The sequence below is a fragment of the Lycorma delicatula genome, chromosome 7 (genome assembly GCF_047948215.1).
Source record: "Lycorma delicatula isolate Av1 chromosome 7, ASM4794821v1, whole genome shotgun sequence".
Lineage (NCBI taxonomy): Eukaryota > Metazoa > Arthropoda > Insecta > Hemiptera > Fulgoridae > Lycorma > Lycorma delicatula.
In genome coordinates this window covers 43,709,946-43,735,413 of record NC_134461.1, presented here as the reverse complement: position 1 = coordinate 43,735,413, position 25,468 = coordinate 43,709,946, and the positions used below count along the sequence as shown (strand labels likewise).

The window sequence follows — 25,468 nt, the reverse complement described above, 5'->3', positions numbered from 1 at the left end:
GAAGTCTTACACAAGAACTACAGCATGAAAATAAACAAAAACAAAATGAAAGTAATAAAATGTAGTAGAAATGAAGTAGATTGACCACTAAATATAGAAATAAGAAGAGAAAAGTTTATGGAGGTAGAAGAATGTTATTATTTGGGAAGCAGAATTACTAAAGATAGATGAAGAAGGAGTAATATAAAATGCCAAATAGCACAGGTGAAACGAGCTTTCAGTCAGAAATATTACTTACTTATATTAAAAATTAATTTAAACATCAAGAAAACATTTTTGAAAGTATATGTTTTAGTGTAGCTTTATATGAAAGTGAAACTTAGATGATCTGAGTACCTGAGAAGAAAAGATTAGAAGCTTTTGAAATGTGGTGCTATAGAAGAATGTTAAAAAATAGATGGGTGGATAAAGTGACAAATAAAGAAGTGTTGTGGCAAATTGATGAAGAAAGAAGCATTTGGAAAAATATAGTTAAAAGAGACAGACTTATAGGCTACATATTAAGGCATTCTGGAATAACGCTTTAATATTTGAGAGACAAATAGATGGGAAAAATTGTGCAGGCAGGCAACGTTTGGAATATGTAGAACAAATTGTTAGGGATGCAGGATGTAGGGGGTTAACCGAAATAAACTACTGGCACTACATAGGGAATCTTGGAGAGCTGCATCAAACCAATCAAATGGAAATTCAGGAAAAAATTAATTTTGGCAGTAATGTCATTTCGAAAAAATTCTTCATCTGTTAACATGTTAAAATTATTTGACTATTTCTTAATGAAGAGTTTAAATTTTCAATTTTATATAATGACAATTTAAGCCCTAATGTGACAGAGTCTTGATTAATGTGTCAGAATCTTGTATGTCCACGAATCTCATCATCCACATTTGTTAAAATCCATATTTGTTAAAAATTGAAAATTAAAAAATACATTTAATTCTGTTCCCCTCAACAATAATTGCTAATTCAAAATATCACTCAGTTCATGTGAGGTAATCAGGGCATTTTATTTTTAATTGTTAGTACATCTATTATTGTCAAGCAACCAACTGATTATGAGTCTGATGATCCTCACATAATTTGCTAAAATTACATTTTGAAGATTAAGCAAGTCCTGAATTGATAAGTTAATCCTAAATCATACTTGTGCGCAGAAATGCTGAAACCCTCTGCAGATTGCAATTGTTATGGGGAGGAAGACACCGCGGAACACAGTGTGTGTGCGATCAGTTCCTGCAGCATAGGGACGCATGCAGGGGAGAATTCGGTGTGCTTATCCCAGAAAACATCATTGGGACTACGCTTCAGACCAAACGATCATGGCATGCAGTATCCACAAGGCTGATTAAGATAATCTGCACTAAGTTGGCGGAAGATGTCCAGGGATGAATCAAACCTCTGAGTCTCCCTTGGGGCACATTCCCGGACCCAAGAGGTTGAAGTTTAAAAAAAGCTATATATATATATATATAAAAGTAAATAAATAACAATAAAAAACACAGTATCCCGAAGCAAGTTCTGAGGCATGGGGCCAGCAATGGAGGCATAGATGGAGATAAGACACATGGAGTGCTGTGATAATACCATAAGGTGGATCCGGCATCCCATGTTGTTGAGGAGGGGGGTTTAGTGGGTAGGTCCGCAAGGGAGAGTCCCACACTACCACAGGTATCAAAGACCACATGGTACCAATAAAAATGCAGAATCCCGTTCAAGACGTGGGGCCAGCAATGGAGGCGCAAACAGAGACAAGACACATGGGGTGCTGTGATAATACATAAAGTGAGCCGCCCAGCATCCCATGTTGTAGAGGACGGGTTTTAGTGGGTAAGCCTGCAAGGGAGAGTCCCATATTACCATGGGTATGAGATCACATAGTGCCTATAAAAGGTTTTCCTCCTCTTGATAAAAAACGCCTAAATCAAATTCCACTTTAAAATATAATAAAAAATCTTTTATTAGCTAGCATATTACATTAAGTATCTACTAAAGAATTTTCTAATTTCATACAATCTAAATCCATTATCCAACCCCATCTTGTAAATGCATGGTTCAATTTTTTTATATATTTCAGAAAAATCTTTTGACAAAAAAGTATATCACAATTAATATTATTTATGGTAAAACCACTAACATATACAGACATATAAAAAATAATTCAAGCTGTGTATGCCTCCGTGCCTTTTGAAAAAAATTACCCAGGTAAAATTTCACTGTTTTTCATGTTCAACTTTATTGGTAATTTTCTCACAGAAAGAAGAGAGAGAGAGAGATAAGTAAATAAACCGCTGGACAAATCTTTTACCTTGAGAAAATATTAATAAATTGCTTTTTGTTTCATCCTTCCAGGACCAATATAGATATGATTTTTTCCATAAACCCTTACAATCCCCAAAAGAGGTGCATGCACCGTAACAAAAATGGCCGCCGCAGGTAAACTGCTTATATAAAAAATTTAAAAAAAATAGTTTTAAGGTTCTGACACATGTAGGAAACAAGTGGGTAAGTTTCAATTTTTTTTTTAATTGGTCACACAACTACCCTTGGGACACTTCGAATGGATTGACCCACAATTCAGATGAAATGAGTTTGTCAGTCTTCTCCACTACATTAAAATAGTTCAATGTTCTTGTTAAGAAAAGCAAGTTCAACAGAAAAATTGCTGATACTGTAATTTTTTAAATTTAAAATAGAATATTTTACCACTATAATTCTCTAATTAGTTCCACAATACTCGAAGCAGAATGATTTTGTACAAACTGTTTAACAATCATCGTTTAACAAGGTTCTGAAAAATTAAACAAACTGTTATGAATTCCTTATTAAATGCTCGAGATATTTAGTTCAGATTTACTCTGTTCAAAATTATGGAACTTTAAAAAAAAAATATTATTTCTACATAACCAAAAATTTAATGAAATTGTTACCATTGGTTTTCAAAGTACGAGGGCTTCAACCCTCGTACTTTAAATAATAAAAATAACCCTTGAATAATGTAATACTTTTACCTTCTTCCATAAGTAAAGTCTGAGCAATTAAGTAAAGTCAGATTTTATCTATCTAAAGATGCAGAATTGAGCTTGTATTCTTGGAATAGTAAAAGAAATGCTTTCAAATGTAATTCTTAAGCAGAGCTGCTCCTTTTTTGAAATTAATTCAACCAATCCCTCACCTTTTCTACTTATTGAGTAACTTCAGACTGATTGAATTGTTGGACAGAATATGTGCTGATAAATTATATGCTCAGATGAATTATATGCACAAATTTTCATTTTAATAAGAAGCTCAAAACATTCCACCCATTGTTGGAAGCTGTTCTAGACTTTCTATACTGTGTAATATAATTTTATGGATTTAAGTAGAACAGGCACTTAAAAAATTATCATCAGAACCTATACAAAAATTATATATAACTTACTGGTAAGCAGAATTCTTCAAAAGCTGGTTTAACGTAATTCATATACTGATTTAATACTTGTTCTAAATCTCTGCCACGTTCATTAATATCTCTTGGTACTAAAACAATAAACCATACAAATTATATCACAGATATAAATTAAAATAAACATTTTAAAGGTTTTCTATAAAAAATACAAAGTATTACGTTTTAAAAAACCATTACAGGCGTAGCTAATATCAAAACTAATGTTTACTTAGCGTTTTAGCAAGCTATGTTACAAATAATTATTCTTAAATAACAATAATCGCCTAAAATAATTCTACTATAATAACGCTAATAATAGAGAATAAACTGATTTTATATATATATATATATATATATATATATATATCTAGAAGATCAGGCTACCAATTACTGGCTTATTACTTCTCAAAGCAAATCTTAAAGCATATTCAAGGCAAAAATATTCACTGCAGTTTTTATAAGAATGTTTTGACAACTTACTGCTGATAGTAGAAACAAGATTCACATAGCACATTCTTTGCTTTCTAATGACTGATTCTGATAGTAGTTTATTGATGTGTTCTAGAAACCAGGTGAAAGTGTTTATGAAAGGAGATAATTACACAGACAATTTGTGAATTTAAGCAACAATAATTTAGAATCGGCAAACAAGATCACTAGATGTCAACAATGTACCCTTTTTATTGTGTAAATAATCTACAAAAGTGCTTTCTTAATTAGTTTACTAAATAATATTTTGTAAATTTCTTTTAACATCATTCTTACTAATAAGGTTTACCTCCTACATCTTCAAATTAAAAACTGCAACAAATCTTGAAATTAAAAACATTTTTTGCCTGACATGCCAAAAGCTCAAAGAAATTGTTTGAATTTCACACACACCAATATTGTTTCTTGCATAAACATTAATTTTTAATCCACTGGAGAAGACCCTTTATTTTTAATATATTTTGTCTCCAGGAATAAAATTTTAGAATAACAGATTACACTTTGCGATAAGATTCAGATAACATTCAGCAATTTGTATTAATCTCACAATGCAACTATAAGTTTAACAAAAACTAAGGTAAGATTTATTATGAGACAAATTCTTAAAGATGGGATAAAACATGAAGCATTGTATGCACAGCTGTTGACATTGGATTGGAATTTCTGGATGTCAGGAGTGAGGAGAATATCATGTGTTCAGCCTGGTCAACAGCTATGACAGCTGGCTATGGAAGCTTTCCCTCTTTAACCCACTCTCATTTATATACTGTTTAAAAAATGATATCAGTCACTATTTTCACACAGAAAATTTTATAAAATATCATTCTCCCTAATAGCAAGATACCTTTCAACAAAATTTCATAACAATATGTACTCATTTGATCACACCTGCTTCACAAACAAAAAGATGTACTCAAAAAAAGTCAAGTTAAAACACGGTTTACTTTACTTAATAAACTATATGCATTAGAACAATAATTTTTTTTTTTGTAATGAAGCTACATAATACTGTAATCTTTAGTAACATGAGCTTAGCTGCTTTTGCCTCAAACATTTTTAATTTAATGTTTTAATTTAATATAATATTTTATTGATCAGGATTCTTATCATAATGGAATTTTTTTATTCTGATATAATGACTACAGCGTTATCTTTATAATTTATCGTTATTGACATGCAACACAGTAATTAACAAAATGTGTGGGTTGATAAAATTGAAAGTTTCTATTTTTATTTATTTTATAAAAGAATAAATTTTATTTATAATATTTTTGTTGTATTTTTAATAGTACTAGTAATATTTTTTTAATTATCATACAAATTTAAACCATGAATTCTTTAACAAAACTGTCTAAATAGTAACTGTTCTAATAGTAGCAATGTATACTAATCAATCCTAATTGAAAAAATAAAAATTAACAGCTGTTTAAAAATGAATACACCTTATAATAGTAGTTAAATCAAACCTAATTAAAATAATCAATACAATAAACACTGTAATTTAAACACTGATTAGCAATTCATAAAACATTAATTTATAAGGTACATTAATTAAATAACTGATAATAAAATCATAATTTATTAACACTACTACATAATAACAAATAATAATCTTCTTACATTTAATTATGAAAAATATAAATAGAAAAAAAGGAATAATTTTATTAACTGAAAAGATTACCATCTAGCAAAGATTGTACAATGTATGCTACTGTGTTAACAGAATCTCTGTTTAAGGATTTTTAATCGTTTATAAGATCTATTTTTAGAACTTATATAAATTTAAAAATATATCTGAAAGGGTGAAAAATAGAGGATTCATTAAAAAAACACAAAAGATACAATGAAGAGAAAATACCAAAGGTTGCCTGTTTATGAATAAAAAGGTATTATTTCATATATGAATTTTTTTTTCAACAGCTAATCAGATTTACAGCACATTAAATGCAGTATATGTGGATAATACATTTAAAATGTTGATACTAAATTCTAAATGTGTACCATATGCCAACGCACAAAATCATAAAAAAACAACCATATGTCAGGTTAACAGATTTATCAAGAATGAGTCTAATCTCTATATCAACATTAGAACATGTAACCTTCACTTCTCATTGTTAATAAACTTTTTACTGATTGATTCACTTCCAAAGGATTCTTGATTTTTCTGTTCTTTAAGTACTGAATAGTTATGTTTGAAGTGTTTTGTTCCCCATTTGCAGTTTTGTATTTTGCTATCACTTCAGTTGGAGTTAAATTGTTTAATATGTTGATGGTTTTTTATGTCAATTATAGTAATTTATTTTCCCTAATAGATAAGCAGTATTCATGACTCTAAAGCATAAAAATGATAATGAAATATATAATAGTATCAGTAATTATATGACGGTGAGTGATCATATAACAGCCTACTGATTTTGCTGAAGCACTAATATTAATTACTCTGCTCTGAATGAACTTTTTATTCTGGGACTGGAGAATTAGGTGACAAAGATTATGAACCAAATTTTGAAAGGTTTTTGGAAATAAGTGATGCAAGTTCATCACACAAATATTTTTTTTCTTGGTATTTACTAGGTAGACCTTAATACTTAAGAAAATCAAACTTTTATAATCAACTTTATTGCAACAATTTTTTTTTAATTTAAGAATGTTTCTTGGTACTTCCCAAATAGAAAGAAAAAAATATATATATATAATGTGCAAAGGCTAACATAATGGTACTTTAAAACAAATCACTTTTATATTACAACACACTGACAGTTCCAAAAAAGCATGAAAAAATGCAATTCAACATTATTTTTTAAATACTATACTGTCCAATTCTGTAACTCAGTAATATAATAAATACACACTAAACCAAAACAACTAGTATAATAATAATACCAACTGATAATAATACAGAAAGATCCAATAGTCGTGCACATCAACGTAATAAAAAAAATAACACATTAAGTAATAATATTTTACTATCACAACGAATGCTCAAAATGACTGCACTGTTCAGTAGTGCATGTATGAACTCCTTTTACCATGTTTGAGGCTACTTTGTGAATACTGAAGTTGTAATGTACACTGAAGTTGCTAATCTCAGTTATGTTCATCTTCAGTTACTCCAGTGTGTTTGGCCTACTTTATAGACCTTTCCTTTAAGATAACCCCACTAAAAGAAATCTGAGGACATAAAATTGGGTGAACGTGGAAGCCATAATCATTTGGAGATGATACGCTCACTAAAAAACTTGCGCAAGAAATGCATGGTTTCGTTAGATGTGTGACATGAGGCACTGTCCTGGAACCAACAATCATGTTCATCTTCAAGAAGTCCAATTAACTATGTAATGATGTCTTGGTACACAACACTATTCATTGAAGTTTCAAAGAAAATGGGGCCCACTATTTGACGACGTGATATGGCACACCACACTCCCATTTTCTGAGAGTATAAAGGGGTTTTCATGTAACACACGTGGAATTTCAGCTGACCAAATTTTAGTGTTTTGACTGTTCACTTAGCCACAAAGTTGAACTACACTGCATCAATGAAAAAAACATGGTCAAGTTCTGCAATTCCATGATTGTCAAAAAATGACCAAAACCATTTACATAATGCACTTTTCTTTACCAGACTCCTTCAATTCCTGAACACTGTAAACATGATATGCACAAAAATGTAACCGCTTCATTAGTCTCTGAGCACTTCCATATCAAATCTGAGTGCACTGATAGTCTTCTCAAACTTTTTTTTCTCCTGAAAGGTGAGCACTGAATCACACTCTTAACCTCAGCCAGTTTAGCATGTCAAAATTGGTATTAGGTTTGTTGCAGTACAATGGCATCTAGGTTTGTTATTGTTAATACCCATGCAGCTATCTTGTAGTAGCCAATAGAACTTTTTCAACAACACTACTATTTATAGACAATTTAATTTTGATGTACACTACTTTTGGATCTCTCTGTATATTACACAGTAAAAACCTACATTAATTGACAACTAGATTACTCCATTCAATAAGTGTAAAAGTGAGAGAATAATACTATAATTTACAATTATAAAATTACAATTGTAAAACTTTAGCATAATGCTACAGAAAAACCAATAATTTATAAATAACGATCTCAATAAAGAGAAGATATTCAAATCCAGCAAGTTACATTTCATTCTGAGCTTTATTGAAATGAGAATCAAGGTATGATCCTGGTATACTTCCATTGGGCATATAAGTAAAGGTGCCCACATACAGTACCAATGACGATTTTTAAATAAAAATTATTAAATTTAATAATCTTTATATCATAGATAGTTATTTTTGTTGTTTTGTAACTTTAATGTAGCAAGACAAATTTTCATTTACTTTTCAAAAGAATGGCTCAGAGTGTAGTGTTATATGGAACTAAAACTGGTTTTAAATGGAAGACAATAAAAGAAGCTGTCAGTTGAGATGATGGAAAAAATGAACATGTGGCAGCAAACAGAAGTTAATAATGATAACGTGGATGAAATGGAAGAGAAATAACTAATATGTTTCATTCATTTGAACAGGTGATTCAGAATGATGAAAGACTACCAAATGAAGTTTTAGGTTGGGCTCCAGCTGGAAAATGATGCTGAGGATGACCATGACATGGTTAGAATGACATTTGAAAGGCTAAACCAGCTTGAGACCTACAAGCTGAAAATTGTATGGTCAAGATAAAATGAAAATGAGGTGAAGGGGGTGAAAAAAGTAGCAACATGCATGAAACATATTTATTTACTTTAAAATCATATTCTACTTGATCCATAAAAGAAATGATCCATTAGTTTTGTATGATAAATTTACAGTTATTACTGCATTTTAACGCAGTAAATTTGACCACATACTATTTTATATTTCTCCCATTTTTTTTCTTTTTGGTACTATGAAAATTTAAAAATGAGAATTTCAGATACTGGAATTTTTTTCAACTTATAAAAACCAAAAGATGAGAAAAATTGCATAAAATACAATTACTTATAATAAAAAGTTGAAAATACACAAATAATTTACATAGGTAATTACTCAAACAATGATTGTTATTAAAACTACAAAGAGCAATGCTAAATAGTTATTGAAACAAAATCTTGAATATAAAATAAGAAATTGTTAAAAAAATGAAAATTTTATTTCAATAAAAAATAATATTTTAGAAATACATACCTCTTCTGGCAAGTCTTGTATCTGAATCTGTATCCACAAAGAGCTTCATATGAAAAAGATCCCTAACTTCAGGGAAATAAAAGACTAAAATTCCCTCAAATAGAACAACATCAGCCGGATATATTGTTGTATACTGATTGGTAACTCTAAAAAAAATATACGTAAAAAAATTGATGTATGTATAATTATTAAAACAATAGATAAAACCTAAAACAAAAAGTACACTTTAGTAACAAACAAATCATTAAATTGTAATCACTTTCTCTTTGTAAATAAAATGAAACTTCTCTTTGAAATAATTCAACAATATATTTTATTTTGAAATATGTACAATAAATTAAAAATACAAACCTTGCATTTGTGCGGTAATCGTAAACTGGAATTTTACATTTCTTGCCTGCAAGAATATCTCGAAGAGTTTGTGCCATAAATTCTTCATTAAATGCATCTGAAAAAAATACTTTATTACATAAAACAGAACTACTTTGATACAAGTAAAATTATCATACAAAATAAATAATTTTAATTATAGAAATATTTATTTATTAATAATTCTATAAACAGAATTTTTTCCTAAACTGTATTTAATAAATAGCATAACGCTTTAAAGTGTTTTGTAATAACAAAAGGGGGAAAGTTTCTATAACAATAAATTTTTTTCTTCCTTTTTTAATCAATTATATTTTCTTAAACATATTTATTGCCGAGATTTCATAAACAAAGAATGAATTTATGAATGAACCTTTCTCAAGCAAATTTACTTACAGAACTGCTGACTTTCAGAATAAACCAATATATTTTAACACAAAAGGGCTGCTGAAATAAATTACTCAAGTATGAGTACAAAAATGGATTTTATCAGCATATATATGCTATGACTGCCTTTTCCATTCGTAAAGTGTAAAAATTATCACTGTATCTATAACATTTTCACTGATCACAAATGTTTAAAAAAACTGTGAATATATAGAATACAAAAAATAAAAATAATTTAACACATCACACTAGGTTTTAGCCTTACGAACCAAGTGGTCTACCATTAAATGGACTACCAAAAATACACAAACCAGGTATACCTATGCGATCAATTTTAAGTTCAAAACCACTCCTTATATTGTCCCCAATTTTGTAATTTTTAATACTGTGTCTGCATTTAAAATGACCATTTTGAATTCATTTTTCAAAATTTCAACTAATCTGGAACCTGGTCAGTGAACATTATTACAGTTAAACAGAATTCTACTTCTATTTCTGTTCAACCTCCAGAACCACTGTAAGATACTTGTTTACGCCAATGCGTAAAGTTGTTTTATTCCAATAATGTTTTTGTTATTATTTTATCTGTTGTGGTCGCAATGTTTCATAAAAGCAATTTCTATTTAACCACACTAATCTTAACTGTTTTTGTTATCTCTAATTTTAATGTTGTCAAAGTTCCTAGAAGTCTAAGTTTCTTTGTCTGCGATCACATCATTTCCTCTACTTGTTCGTATTCAGCAATTTATTTTGTCAGTCTTACCTAACTCTTTTAATGGTCTGCTTGCTTATAAAATTAATCGTTGTTATGTTCTTTCTTACCGAAACTTCCCGTTTATGCTAATTTCTTTATCTTACCAATACCAGCACACTACCTCTTGTTGCCAACATACACTCTCTTCGGTCTATTGCCTACTTTGTTTACCCCTCTTCACATCACGCCACTATTTCTTCAGTCCAGAACTGACTTTCATTGTGTGTGGACCTGGGACTCTGTCACTTCTGTCTCTCTCTATCTCTTGTATAGCTTGGCTAGTCTCGTCGCCTTCGTGCACTCTTAACTGTGGTAATACTCCATCTCCATATCGTCTTATACTCTGTTGAAAGTGGTTCAGTTACTACAAACCAGCCAAATTTATCGATGCAGAATCTCTCCAATCTCATTACAAATATAAGCCGCTCTGTGTAACTCAATTTCTAAACAACATCTCACCTTTGTATTTTTGATACGCCATTGTAGACTACGCCTAGGATTAACTGTATATATTTATGTGTACTTCAACTTCACAAGATTATTTTTTATAAATATTTATGTGTGATTAAGACAGGTTCAAATTATTCATCATTTATTATATTAAACAGTTATGTCATTAGTAAAATTAGTGAAATGCAAAACTAATTGTACTTTATGAATTTGAAATTCAAGATTGGTCTAAAAAGCCATTTCTTCATTCAAGTGTAGTCACGTAAGGTGGCTTAGATAAAGGTTATGTTATTATTTTTCATGTGTAACATATTTTATGTGCTATTAATGCCAACTATTGTTATTATCAAATCGACTTGTAATTAAATAGTAGCTCAGAATTCACAAGAAACTTAAATATTTTCAAGATAGCTTACTTACTTAAATGAACTCTATTTATATGATTACTCATTTCAATTTGATTACACTGTAATTAACTCTTTTTGTACTGGAATATTATCGTGGCCTTTTTTTCTACAATAAACTAGAATTACACGTTTTAATTATTTAATGCTAAGTATGTTGATTTTCATAATTCAGAAAAGGCCAGTGCCTATGATAAGATTTACTGTAGTTTATTTTTCTAAGTTAATGACATTTGTTCATTGCTAATTTTCATTATTACAGAATATGTCAGTAATGCAACAGTTTTCCAGTTACACTATGTTTATTGATGTTATGTTTATAAGTCTATAATTGTAAAAAAGGTGTTTAAATTATCTTGTTTTCAGACTTTGTTAAATTGCAGATTTTCATATTATTAGTCTATATGCAGTTTATTTGTGTGATAAATTGTAGATTTTCATAATGATTATTTGAAAAATGTATATTTATGTATTTTCTCATTTAATATTATAATTTGATATGTTTATTTCAGCTGATATTCCTTGTATAAATTCTGTATAGAATTAAGTGACGCTTATTCTGTAAGTTCATTTAATTGTTTTAAGGTTATTATTTAAGAAAAAGTTTAGTTGTTTTCTTTCTAATTAAAGTCCAATTTCTTTTGGCAAATACGAGCTGTGTGTCATTTTATTTTTTTTTTAATTTTACCCAACAATGCTACTTCAGAGGATGAATGAGTATGATGTGTATGAATACAAATTAAGTGTATTAGTCTCAGGTCAAACATTCCTGAGATGTGTGGTTAATTGAACCACCAAACCACCAACAACCAAACAAAACTGGTTCAATGATCTAGTACTCAAATTAGTATAAAAATAACTGCCGTTACTAGGATTTGAATCTTAGACCTCTGGACTTCGATATCAGCTGATCTACAATGATGAATTCACCACTAGACCAACCCAGTAGATTACAGAATTCTATTCTTTTTTTCTGTTCAGCCTCCAAAACCATAAGGTATTACTTTAAAGGATGAATGAGAATGATAATGTATTAATGTAAATGAAGCCTTGTACAGTCTCAGGTCAACCACTCCTGAGATGTGTGGTTAATTGAAACCCCACCATCAAAGAACACAGATAACCATGATCTGGTATTTAAATCCATACAAAAGTAACTTTACTACGATTTGAACCTTAGAACTGTCGACTTTGGAATCAGCTGATTTGCAATTATGAGTTCACCACCAGACCAACCACTCAGTGGGTTTACAGGATTCTACTGTGCAATTAGATTGAATTTCTGAAAATTTATTTAAAAATTGTATAATTCCAAATTGCTATTGTGATAAAAGAAAAAATACAAAAAGCCATATTTTTTTACTATAAAAACACATTAATTTAAGGAAATAGGTTTTATCTTAATCCTTTGAACATGACACAAAGTAAAACTGGATTTCAGAAAACTTTAAAACCCAATTTGAAATTTTTAAGCACTTATAGCAATTATAAGTCTAGAGAATCCAACTATCAGAAACCGTACGGTTTTGTTATTTCCCCTGTATTCATAAATGGAAAAATATAGAATAAAAAAATCTTTAAACAAAAGTTAATCATAATTTTATGAAGATTAAAATAAAAACTTTTTACCAGTAGAGATTCAAACAAGAAAACAGGAAAAAAAGATTTAGTCAAGGGGGGGGACAAACTGTAGTATATATTTGAAATGCTATGTAGCCAAAGTTTCTATCAGGGCTAAGACCATGACAACTTGTATAAGTGTCATTATAAATTTATAATTATATTATAAGTGTAAAAATTGAACATTTGTATGCAATTTTACATGGCAAGTCACCCCAGGAATAGTAAGCATACTATGTCAGGTTACAAGGGTAAGTAACAAAATGGTTACTTGTCTTCTTTACAGAGCCAAATGTATTACTGTTTACGCCGTTTCGTATAAAGTTGTTTTTCTTTTCAATAATGTTTTTTGTCTTTATGTTATCCGCTGTGGTCGCAATGTTTAATAAAAGCAATTTCTATTTAACCACATTAGTTTTTAGCTGTTTGTTGTTATTTAATTTTAATGTTGTCAAGTTCCAAGAAATATACATTTCTTTGTCTGCGACCATGTCATTTCCTCTACTTGTTCGTATTTCAGCATTTTTATCAGTTTTACGTAACTCTTTTAATGGTCTGCCTGCTTATAATATTAATTTTCGATATGTTCTTTCTTACCCAAACTTCCCGTTTATGCTAATTTCTTTGTCTTACCAATACCAGCACACTAGCTCTTGTTGTCAACACACACACTATCATCGGTTTATTGCCTTCTTTGTTTCCCCCTCTTTTCATCACGCCATTATTTCTTCAGTCCAGATTAGACTTTCATAGTGTGCGGACCCAGGACTCGGTCTTTTCTCTATCTTCGTACAGTTGCAGTCCAGGACAGACTTTCTTGGTGAGCAGACCTATGGACTCAGTCACTTCTTCACTTCATCCAGCCTCGTTTCTTTGTTAAGTTATTCTTCAAATTCACTATTACGTCTATGTTGCTTCAATTACTACAAACTGACAATTCTATCGACGCCAAATCTTCTCAAACTACAGATTACATTTTCACTGATGCAGAATCTCTAAATTCGTTTGCTACATATCTGAGATACTATGTATTAGCCTAACTCTACACCACATCTCACCCCTGCATTCCTGATACACCACGGCGGACTACGCCCAGGAATTACTGTATGTATTCATTTACCTTCATTCACGAGTTTGTCGTTTACTAATATTTGTGTGCTACAGGCAAGTTTAATTTTCATTATTTATTACGTTTAAACAGTTATTTTATCAGTAAAAATTTGTGGAACATTCAGTTAATCGTACCTTATGCATTTTCACTTTCAAGTGTAGTTCACAAAACCATTTACTCACTTAAGTACAGTCACGATATAAGGTTGTGTCATTGTTCAGCTGCAACCTATTTTACGTGCTTTATTAATTTCAAATTTGTAGTTATAATTTGTAGTTATTATTAACTCTACAATTTAATCTTGTATTTTGTTAATCGCCGAGATTAATCCATTTCTATTCATGAACTGTGTTCATAATACTGCTCTAAAATTAACCTAAAACAATTTATTCCTGATGTGCAATTATGTTTTAGGACTTTGCAATTTTATATTTTCAAGAATGCTTATTCACCAAAATGAACTCCATTTACATATTATTACTTATTTCAATCTGATTATTGTAATTAACTCTTTTTTATACTGAAATTATTGTAATTCATTTTTCTAAGTTAATGACATTTGTTCATTCCTAATTTTCAATATTACTGCAAACTATGCAATAGTTTTTCAGACATACTATGTTTATTGATGTTATGTTTTTCTAAATTTATAATTAAAAATAAGGTATTTTATGTTCTCTTGTTTTCAGGCTTTGTTAAAATTGTATATTGTCAAAATGTGTAATTAAAAATGTATATTCATGTATTTTCTCATTTAATATCATTGTTCATATGCTGATTTCAGTTGATATTCTTATATATCATTAAATTACGTTATTTTCATAATTTCTTTTTAGTTTTTAAGGTTATGATTTAACGTAAGTTAATTTGTTTTATTTCTCATTAAAGCCCAATTTCTTTTGCCAAATATGAGTTGTTTTTTGTTAACTTTACCCAACAATTACTGCATATCAGCATTCCAAGTCTGCTGAAATACAGATGACATTTTGCTCTAGAAGTAACAGTTTCACCACAGGGAATGGCTCTATAACAATGAATTTTGTTATGTTTTGGGAAAACAATTTTAACTACTACTGTTTGTACTTCAGATGATTTATATGTATTACAGCCAAACAAATACTAAGAATTAAAAAAGGTAAGATTTTATTTTAAATTAGAGGTACAGTAATTAGAATAAAAATGATAAGCACGGTAAAATATAATTCTCAAAAGAAAGTTATTAAAACAAAGGAGAACAATAAAACAAGACAATAAAGAAAGCAAAACATACCTAATACATGAATTCATGTTCACATTTTAAAACAGCTAATAGTTAAAAATAATTAATATTTTGTGAATAACATAAAAAAAAAATAATAAATTCATATTTTAATTCTAAATGTTTGCATAAATTAAGTTTAATTAAAAAACAACTTTGAATATTAAAACAGATGTAAATTATTAAATGTAAGTAAATTATTTATTAAAAATTATCTTATCAGTAAAAAAAAATAATCAATGATTCTACAAGCAACATAACACTTAAAAAGGTAAGATAAGCAAATTTCTTATAAGTACATAAAACTAATTAAAATTTAAAGAAATAATAGATATTAACTCACTGTTTATATAGAAATTACCCTACCTTACCACAAGATATTAATGTTCAGAAACTGAAGTTAACCAGGACCAAACCATCATTTTTACCTTTGTCAAATGAACCCCCAGAGATGCCAACTTTAGAATAGTTATCAGTAATTCATTACTGATATATTAATAATACATCAATAGTCATAATATGAAACAGGGGAGGACCTGCATGAATTTCCTGCACTTAGGAAATGGGTAGGTTATGTTTAACTACAAAATTTATAGACACTCCTATATTAATAATGCTGATTTTACTACAGGACCTTATTGCACCATTTATATTCTAACATTTTCTTCATGCATTTTAAAAATAAAATGTTGGTTGCAATCACAATGACTACATATTGTAGTACTGCCTCTACAAACAGTACAAAATGCAAAATAAAAAGGTAGAAATGCAAGAATTTCATATTTTGCATATTTTGATTTATATCTCTAATGAATTTTATATTTATTTTCTTATTTAACCTTTAAGACTTAAGTTAAAGATTCACAAAGAAAAAATGTCATTTTCCACACTAAAAAGACAACTCCAAAACACAAAATTCAATGGATCAAGTTGTCTAATTTATAAAAAATAAAAAACAACCATTTCTACACAAAATGTAATACACTGACTTGGAAAACTACAACACACTCATTATAACTATGAAGCTCATGCACATGCAGTAGACAGAAACTTTGACAACCACTACTCAAAAACCATTATTTTTCTAAATTTCATTCACGTATAAATAGATGCTTATCCCTGCTTAACACTTACGAAACAGTAGTGGACAATACTGTCTCCAACATTGGCTAAGATCATTGAAACACCATCCTTTTATAATATGAACAGCCATATAACCAAATTAATGGTCAATCCACTCCCAAACTCACCATTCAAGTATAGAATATATGGGCGTAACAAAGACCTGACTGATAGTTTTTAATTTCATTCATTTTTTTCAATCAGTTCACTGTTAATATTAACAAAACTGTGATAACCATAATAAAATTAAAGCTACTTGTAACCTCTTTAATTTGTAAAAGAAATCTAGGATTGGCACCTCTGTGAACCCAACAACAATAAACTCGAAACTTGAGCATTTAAATACTTGTTTCTTGTTTTTATTTTGGATTATTAGTCATTTAAATGGTTTTATGCTATTTTTTATTCCTTTCTGTTCTGTTGATCTTTTAATCTCAACGTTTCAAAATTTCAATAATTCAAATAATATTACTGTATTATTTGTAATAAAATTAGGCAGAATGGACAAGGTGAGGTAAAGATCAAAAGCAGATTGGTACAAGAACTTTCAACAAAAAAAAAGAAGTCTTCTAGTATCAAACACATACCTAAGATTAATAAGACATACTACTACTACTACTGCCCTGAGGTAGATAATCCCCACGTCCGGAACACAACATCTATGTTCCACGTCCAGGGCGGCAACAGCTGTACCTTTGTACATCACATATAGCTGGCTAACGGGGTTCCGAGTAAATTCCTCGGTTATGCTTTGTTAAGTTTGACCTGGTTCCAACTTCAGGTCACTAAACGGACTGGATTTTTGGCTACCTGCAGGAAATGGAATAACAAACGATTTTGGAAATGGATTCATACCACTCTTAGAGCTGGCGATGTGGCGGCCAGGGTCAATGTTATTGCAGGTGTAACGGAGACCCTTCCGTTGTCCACATGCCCCCTGCGATGGCAAGCATGTAGCAATGGTGCCCATGTATGTCGGTTCATGGGAGCTCTGAAAGCTTCGGTGAGTAGGAGCCTGGAGTCAGTGCAGAGACTGCGCATCCGCTCTCTGCCAGGACATATGCCGGTTCCACCGGAGTACCGGATCGGACCTCCAAGGTTAGTAGCCCTGGAGTGGGGGTGTACCCCGGCGGCTAGCCTTGCTACAGAAGGGATCAATGTTCATGAATTTTCCTGAACCAACTAACGTGGCAGAGGGTGCACGTAAACACCCTCGTTTAGAAACCGCCGATTCGCCACAAGCGAAGAGGAAAAAAAGTAAGGAGAGTGATAAGATTAGAAAAGATGCTGATAAAATCAGTAAAGATTTAAGAAAAGCTTTGTTTGGAAATAATGTTCCCAAACCAAGATTTTTGGTCATTACAAAAGAGAATGGTAACTTCCAAAAGGTAAGTCCATTCTTAATTGCTAGAGAGATTACAAATTGTGCTGGTGGTCCTGTCAAGGAAATCCGTAAGACGTTTAATGGATTACATGTCGAAGCTATAAACGACATGCAAAGCCAGAAAGTCCAGGCGTTGAAGAAGATCGGTGAATTTGCGGTTACTGTCCAACCGCATAGTACACTTAATTCATCTAGAGGAGTTGTTGTTTGCCGTGATCTTCTTAACTGTACTGAAGAAGAAATAGTGCAGGAAATGTCTAGTCAGGGAGTGACACATTGTCGCAGACTTTCTATGAGACGAAATGGTGAGATTCTTCCTTCGGCCTCTCATGTTTTGACATTCAATAGGCCAAATCTTCCTGAAAAGGTACGAGCTGGCATCCATCGGCTTGATTATTTGTATATGCGGAATGAAGATACATGAGGGTGATCCATGTAAAGACCCTCCAGTCTGCATTAATTGTAAAGGGCACCATAACTGTCGATCCAGGAACTGCCCAGTATACAAATCAGAAACAGCCATTCAGGAGGTTAAAACGCTTCAAAAAGTCAGCTACCCTGAAGCGAAGAAGATTGTAAACCTACGTACACCTAGACCATCGACTACATACGCAGAAGCAGCTGCTGCTCCCCCCACACCTAAAATCAACGTGGAGCAGTTGCTTAATACGATGGCACCAAGTCTCGCGACAATGATAGAAAGAATCATTGATTCCAAGATCGAGTCGACTCATCAGATACAACAAAGTAAACATGAGAAGGCTCATTCCCGGACTGACGTCGCCGACAGAAGACCCGTACCAGCGCAGTTTAAAAAACCGGCAAAATCTTCGATTATAACTCCAGCAATAGACGTAATGAAGAAAAATCTTGATTTATCCGACAAAGATCTAAAGATCACCCCAACGACGAGTCATATAGCTAAGGATACTGTGACAAGAGTACAGGAAAAATCTGCGTCAACCAAAATGGAGGTGCAAGTAACTATTGAAAAAGCACCAGGCACAGACGATATTAAAACTGTACCTACAGAGGCCCCAAAAGCTCAGAGAACAACTGTGGCGAGAGCATCTGTATCAGCCGGCTCAAGCACAGCCTTAGACATTGAATCAAGTTCATCAGCCGCCGAAAGTGCATCGGTTGCAAGTTTAGACTCAATTGCAACGATGCTCACAGCACCATTGAAGCTTTCATCACCTGATGTAAGCCGGCGAACGTCATTGGCGTCAGAAAGAGAAGACGATGCCATGTCCGAAGCCTCAGACACTCTGTCGTCGGAAGTTGAGGCCGTTCGCAGAATGGAAAAACGTAAGAAAGGATGGCCGAAAGGAAAGCCTAGGCGGTAATTTGTTGGATTTTAAATTAGAAGATTGAAATTTTGAACACTTACTTTCTTCATGGAAATATGAATTAAAGAACCTTTTTTTTATTTTTTTTTGAAGTGGGATGGGGCTAATGACCAAAGTAGTCGATGCCCCTAAAAACCTCAAAATAGACATACTTCTTAAAAAGTATTTATATTGAAAGGTACAGTAATGAAACATGGACAACAGTTAAAACAGGAAGGAAATGAAACAAAGACCACTGAAATGTAGTATCAAAGAATAGTTGAAAAAATTTACTAGGTTGATTATAAAATGAAATAAAGAGCTTTTTCTTAAGACAAAAATGAGAGTACAGAAGTTTTTTGAAAGAATGTTGAGAAAATACGCAAACTTAGACAGATGGATCGTGTATACAAGACATCCTATTTTAATTATGTATAAAGTAAAATAACTGAAGATGTAGGATAGTAAATTGAGGTTTAAAATATTAACTGGAGAATTACAAAAAGGCAGTTGATCAATAATGAGAAAAATATGCACAATAAAAAACATCATATACAATAAAAAACTGCAGACAGTAGAAAAAAGCTTTATAAAAAGTACTTCTGAGAAATTGCATGATGTAAATCTTCATCTAAAATTGTTGATTTTTAAAAAACAGCATTAAAATATTTATCTTCAAAATCCATACTAAAAACAATAAATAAAACTATTAATATAATCAAACATTGTAATACCTGGATGATCAAAATTATATTGTCCTTTAGAAGCTTTAACAGCATTTTCAGTAGTCAATTCTCTATAAAAGCTATCTTGGCTGATTGTCACAACCTGTCTTTCTGTATGATCAACATCAACTTGTCCTAATTTTTCCATAATCCTTTTACAGACAGTTGACTAAAAATAAAAAAATAAAAAAGGTATAGTTTTTTCATCTTAATTCAGAAATACAATAGAATTTATTTCATTTTCATAATTTAAAAAGCTTCATAGGAATCACCAAAAATAGAATCAATATACATGAAGTTCAAAGCCACACAAGTTATAATTTTGCACAAGCTGAACTAATAAAGTAAAATGACAAATAGTTTTACACAAGCATAACTAGCCAATGTTCCTCAAGTATCAGATCTTATTTACTTGGTCTACATGGAAAGGAAGTATCAAAATTGTAAAAAATATTTTACAAGAAACTGTTTCAATTTCTACTTTAATTGTTGACAACAGAAATCTTAAATAAAATTCATCCATAAATTAAAAAAATTTCATCTAAATTAAAAAAAAAAAAATGTTCCTGTGAAACATACAACAAATAAATTATTTACTAAAATTCATCTTGACAACATAAATTAAAAGTTTTTAACAAAAGGAAAACAGTTTGAATTTTTTGTTGACCCATCTTTTCTGAGTGCACCTTGACTAAGTAACTTAATATCAAAAACCTATTTCTTTTTGTCAGGATGGAATGGCCTACTGATAAAAATATTTCAGTTCAAAAAAAGGTAGCAAAAATTGGTAAAATTTCTACTTCATAAACAGTTATCTAGTTAAAATAAATTTAACTGTTTTATTAAAATAGATATTATCATTTACACATATCCTCTACAAGCTACATAAAAACAGATGCAAATTGGGATAATAGTGCACACTGAGAAATATTAAACACTTGTCAGTCAATATTAAACACCACTCAGTCAGTCCCCTACTTATAGAAATTACAAATACAAATTTTTTCTAACTAATAACAAATATCTTAAGGAACAGTTTACTTAAATTTAATAAGTTAAATACCATAATAAATTCACATTCTTTTTCCAAATTACAGTTGTGGAAAACATATAGTCATCTCTTACAGAGCATTATTTATTCAGCAACAAAAAAATATATATATATAAAATGACCCTGAATATATATGAAACCGTCTAAAAACTTGACTCTTCATTTAATGTAATGATTGGATAAATTCAAGCCTAAGTCATTATACATATTTAACAAATATATATATATATATATATATATATATATATATATATATAAACATATTTTTTTTTAAGGCTAATTCAAATTGATTTCCAGACTTTTGACATTGGTACAAACAAAACACATGGGCAATAATTTATGAAACTTATTTTATAGGAAAATATATATTATGTGGGTGTAATAGAAATGATTATTGTCTCCTAATTCTATTAAACAGTTACACTTAGGGTGAAATTAACCCCACAACTGCTGTATGGTTTACAAAACATAGATACCAGCTGTTAAGTGGTATACAGGCACTGTTGCAAACATTATTGAAAAATTCCAACTCCAAAATATAAACTTGGCAGCATACCATCACCATATAATAAAGTAATAGAGTAATTCTAGTAATTTTAAATAAGTCATATAGTAGTTCTGAGTAAAAGATAAGATATAAACTTCATTGGACATGTGTAAAAAAGAAAGTAAAACAAAAGAAATTGGTTTCATAAAATGATTGATTAATGCAACTTTGTTGAAAATATTTCAGTCAAGTTTCATTAACTTAATGGGTTCCTAATATGTATTATGTTTAATTTATCTGACCAGTCAAACTACATCATTAGTCTAACTTTTAGTAAGAGACGTAGTTCAAAAGTAAGGGCGGTTTGGTACCAAAATGAAAAATTTATTAATGGTTTAAAACACTTATACAACTACTTTATTTTTCTACATAATCACCATTTCATTCCAAAAATTTTTGATATTGTGAAACAAGCTTCTTCAAACCCATTGCATAAAATTTCCATCTGGGATTGTAGCCACTTTTGCACAGAAATTTTAAACTCTACATTTTCCTCCAATTGTTGAGACGCAAGCCAGTTTTTGAGGTGCAAGAGATGGTAGTCACCGGATGCGAGATCAGGTCTAAATACGAGATAATCAAAAATTTCTCAACCAAATTTTTTAATTGTTTCTGTTATACAAGCAGCTATGTGTGGATATGTTATGAACAATTCCTGTCGCTAGTTTTCAATAGCACAATGTGGTTTAGAAAATGTTTCACAGTAGACTACTGATATGATAGATGTTCCAGGTTCCATGAAATCAATCAAAAGCACACCGTTTTGGTCCCAGAATACAGTTAGTTGCATGATCTAACTTCAAAGCTGGCCTTCTTTCACTTTTTTCCATTTAGGTGAACTGGAACGACACCACTGCAAGAATTCTTGTTTCATCTCAGAATTTATGTATGAAATCCAGATTTCATCACCAGTGATAAATTTCGAAAAAAAATTGTATCCCTCATAGTTAAATTGGTCAAGAAAATCATACGCAAATCTCATTTCTGTGATCTTTGTGAACACTTGTCAACATTATTGACACCCATCGCGCAGACAGTTTACAATACCCTTGAATGGCAGTTGCGATTCTCAACAATTTTGCCTTTAAAAACTTCTGGACATTCTACAGAAAGATTGTTAATCATAAAGTGATGATTTTCTTTCAGTTTTGCATTTGCATATTCAATGAGATCTTCCAGTCTGGTTAGTAGGCCTGCCACTTCTCTGTTCATCATTAACATTAGAACAGCTTTCCTTAAATTCATGACACCATTGTCTTACTTTTCCTTCACTCATTGCGGTAAGCCCATATGTTTCACACAGCTGATGGTGAATCAGCAGTATTATGTCCTCTTGCGTTTAGAAATCTAACCACTGATCAAACTTCACAACTGACACACTCATTTTTACACACTGTCTTGCAAAGGCAAACAACAATGAACTGATTGCAATGTGGCGGTTGCAAGCCCAACACACCACCTAAGTTAATGCAAATGTGCAAACCAATCAGTGTGATCAATCGCTATTTATAACAAATCAGCCCTTACTTTTGAACTGTGCCAAATATTATTTAAACTGTTAACCATATTCAGTTGCCAACTCTCAACCATTAAGTTAATATGTCTGCTGAACTCTAGCAAACATTTTCTACAAAAGTTTGTTTTCTACACTCATTATATGGAACCACAATCTCATTTGTTTTACTTTCTTTTTTCACACATGGCCATTGAAGTTTTATTTCTTGTCTTGTACTCGCTCAGTAAACCAGCAGATTAATTGTTAAAATATTACTGATGTGTTGAAAGTGAAATAACAAATTTCATCCCAATCATTCAATGATAGACAATAATACAAACTCAATTTTATTTAATGAAGTGATTATATATTATTAAAGTGATCATGGGATAATAAAAATTTTTTACTTTATGATGAAAGATGAAAACAACATGAAACATTTACAGCTAGAATTGCACAGGATAGTTAAGTTATATAAAAATAGTTGCATAACAAGGCAAACAATAGATGTAATAATTTAATCAAAAATTGTAAACACTTTATATAAAAAATTCACAAGCATGCTTACACCATTTAACATTATTTCCAATCAATCAACAAATTACATCATGTGTAATCAATACATCTAAAAATTTCATCATAAAAATCACTATAAAAATAATTACATCATTCAGAAAAATGCACAATGACATTCAGAAACAATGTCTTAGATATGGCATGTTAATGTTCATACTTTTCTAAAAACTGGACATAGAGCTGTAAACAATAAAGCTTATTTACAGTAGTAGGATGAAAATTAAACCAACCACAGAGAGCACAACTGCTTCTAAGGTTTTACAATAAGTAAAAAGTTATATAAATACTACAAATATTATATACTGAAAAGAAGGCACAAAAAAATTGCTGTTAAATAACTAGGATGATAAAGTAACAGCAGATGAAAATTTTACCAATATAGGTCTACTAACATTTAATTACGTCACGCTCTAAGGCCAAATGATTTTTTTCTATTATCAAAATTTCACCATAGCTTTAATATACTAAAAAAAGTGCAATTCTTAAAACATTAGGTTGGAAAAAAATAAGTTTCTAGTAATCCACTGCTACACTTTTCACAGCAAAGGGAGGAACAAATAAAACAGAGGGTTCAGGTTGGCACAGTCCACTAAAAGAACTTCCTTCTTCCTCTTAAATCTTAATTTGAGAAATGTGACATCCAACACAGTATTTAATTAGGCAGAACTTTTTGTTTTTTCTAACATTACACAATTTCCTTGGATCTAGCGCAACGAATAACGATAAGGGAATTTACACAATATGAGACCCACAAATATCTTGTCCACAATCCCATCTAGAATGTTAAAGAAATATATAGACATACACACAAAAATAAGCGAATGTAAATTTTAATACCAATGAAAGACACAATTCAACACCAGTAATTCAAGGGTCATTAAAAAAATAGTGAAAAAATCATACAAAAACAATTATGCAGACTTCAAAATGTAAAAACTTGACCTGGATCGGTCGGAAAACATTAGCCTTAAATGCTAAAAAATGGGATAATCCAAAAAATAAGCACTTATATTGATTAACAAATCCCATCATTATCACAGAAAATGGACAACAAAATTAAAGCTAAAATAGTCAATACCAATCCGTACTCAAAATCCATGAATTAAGTAAAAAATAAGGAATTATCGAGATTTATTATGATCAATAATTAAACTAAGATAAAATCTACCTTTCCACTTGCCGTTCCTCCAGCAACACCAATTAAAAAAGGTGTTTTTACTTCATTGGATTTTATTTTTCCGTTACACATTTTATTGGCAGCCATTAAAGGTATGATGTCAGTTATTCAATATACTTTCAAAATAAAATATATCACAACACTTAATACAGCGTTCTCTTGCTAAGAAATTAGTGTTTATATTAATATCTAACTAGATATGTACTATCTATCCATAAATAATAGCCTAATACAAAATGTCTATCTTGTAAACAAGCTATTATTGTGACCTACTAGTTGCAATGTTTTCTGCTAAAACAATGGTACCAACAAATTTTACACAGCTGAATTTATAAAAGAGAAAATTAAGAAAAGCGAATTTTAATTTTGGGTTGTTCTAAAATTGTTGTTCATCTGATATATTTTTTTTTAATTTAAAAAAAACTAAAAATAATAGTTTCGAAAATAATACAGTTTGTATACAAAGCGTGCCAGAAGTAAATGACAGAAACTTAACCAATAAATGAATATTATTATAATTGGGTATCTTTTATGTAAACTAAAAAATAAATTTTAATTGTAAGTACTTTTAATATTTAAATTTTCTAAAAATAACTATCGACCTCCGAAGCGGTTGG

The 25,468-nt window shown here is 30.5% G+C and overlaps 1 protein-coding gene across 2 annotated transcripts in view; it reads right to left on the bottom strand.

Moving 5' to 3' along the window:
- The window catches only part of Uck (Uridine-cytidine kinase), a 109,007-nt gene extending 83,873 nt beyond the window's left edge, over positions 1 to 25,134 (bottom strand). For both annotated transcript variants that reach the window (XM_075371607.1, XM_075371608.1), the window contains exons 1-5: positions 24,843 to 25,134; positions 20,015 to 20,174; positions 9,445 to 9,541; positions 9,094 to 9,239; positions 3,419 to 3,516 (exon numbers count right to left, since the gene is read on the bottom strand). In XM_075371607.1, the coding sequence (XP_075227722.1) occupies positions 3,419 to 3,516; positions 9,094 to 9,239; positions 9,445 to 9,541; positions 20,015 to 20,174; positions 24,843 to 24,938 (597 nt within the window). In that variant the 5' untranslated portion in view covers positions 24,939 to 25,134. The remainder of the gene's footprint in view (positions 1 to 3,418; positions 3,517 to 9,093; positions 9,240 to 9,444; positions 9,542 to 20,014; positions 20,175 to 24,842) is intronic.
- Between the last annotated feature and the right edge of the window lie 334 nt (positions 25,135 to 25,468).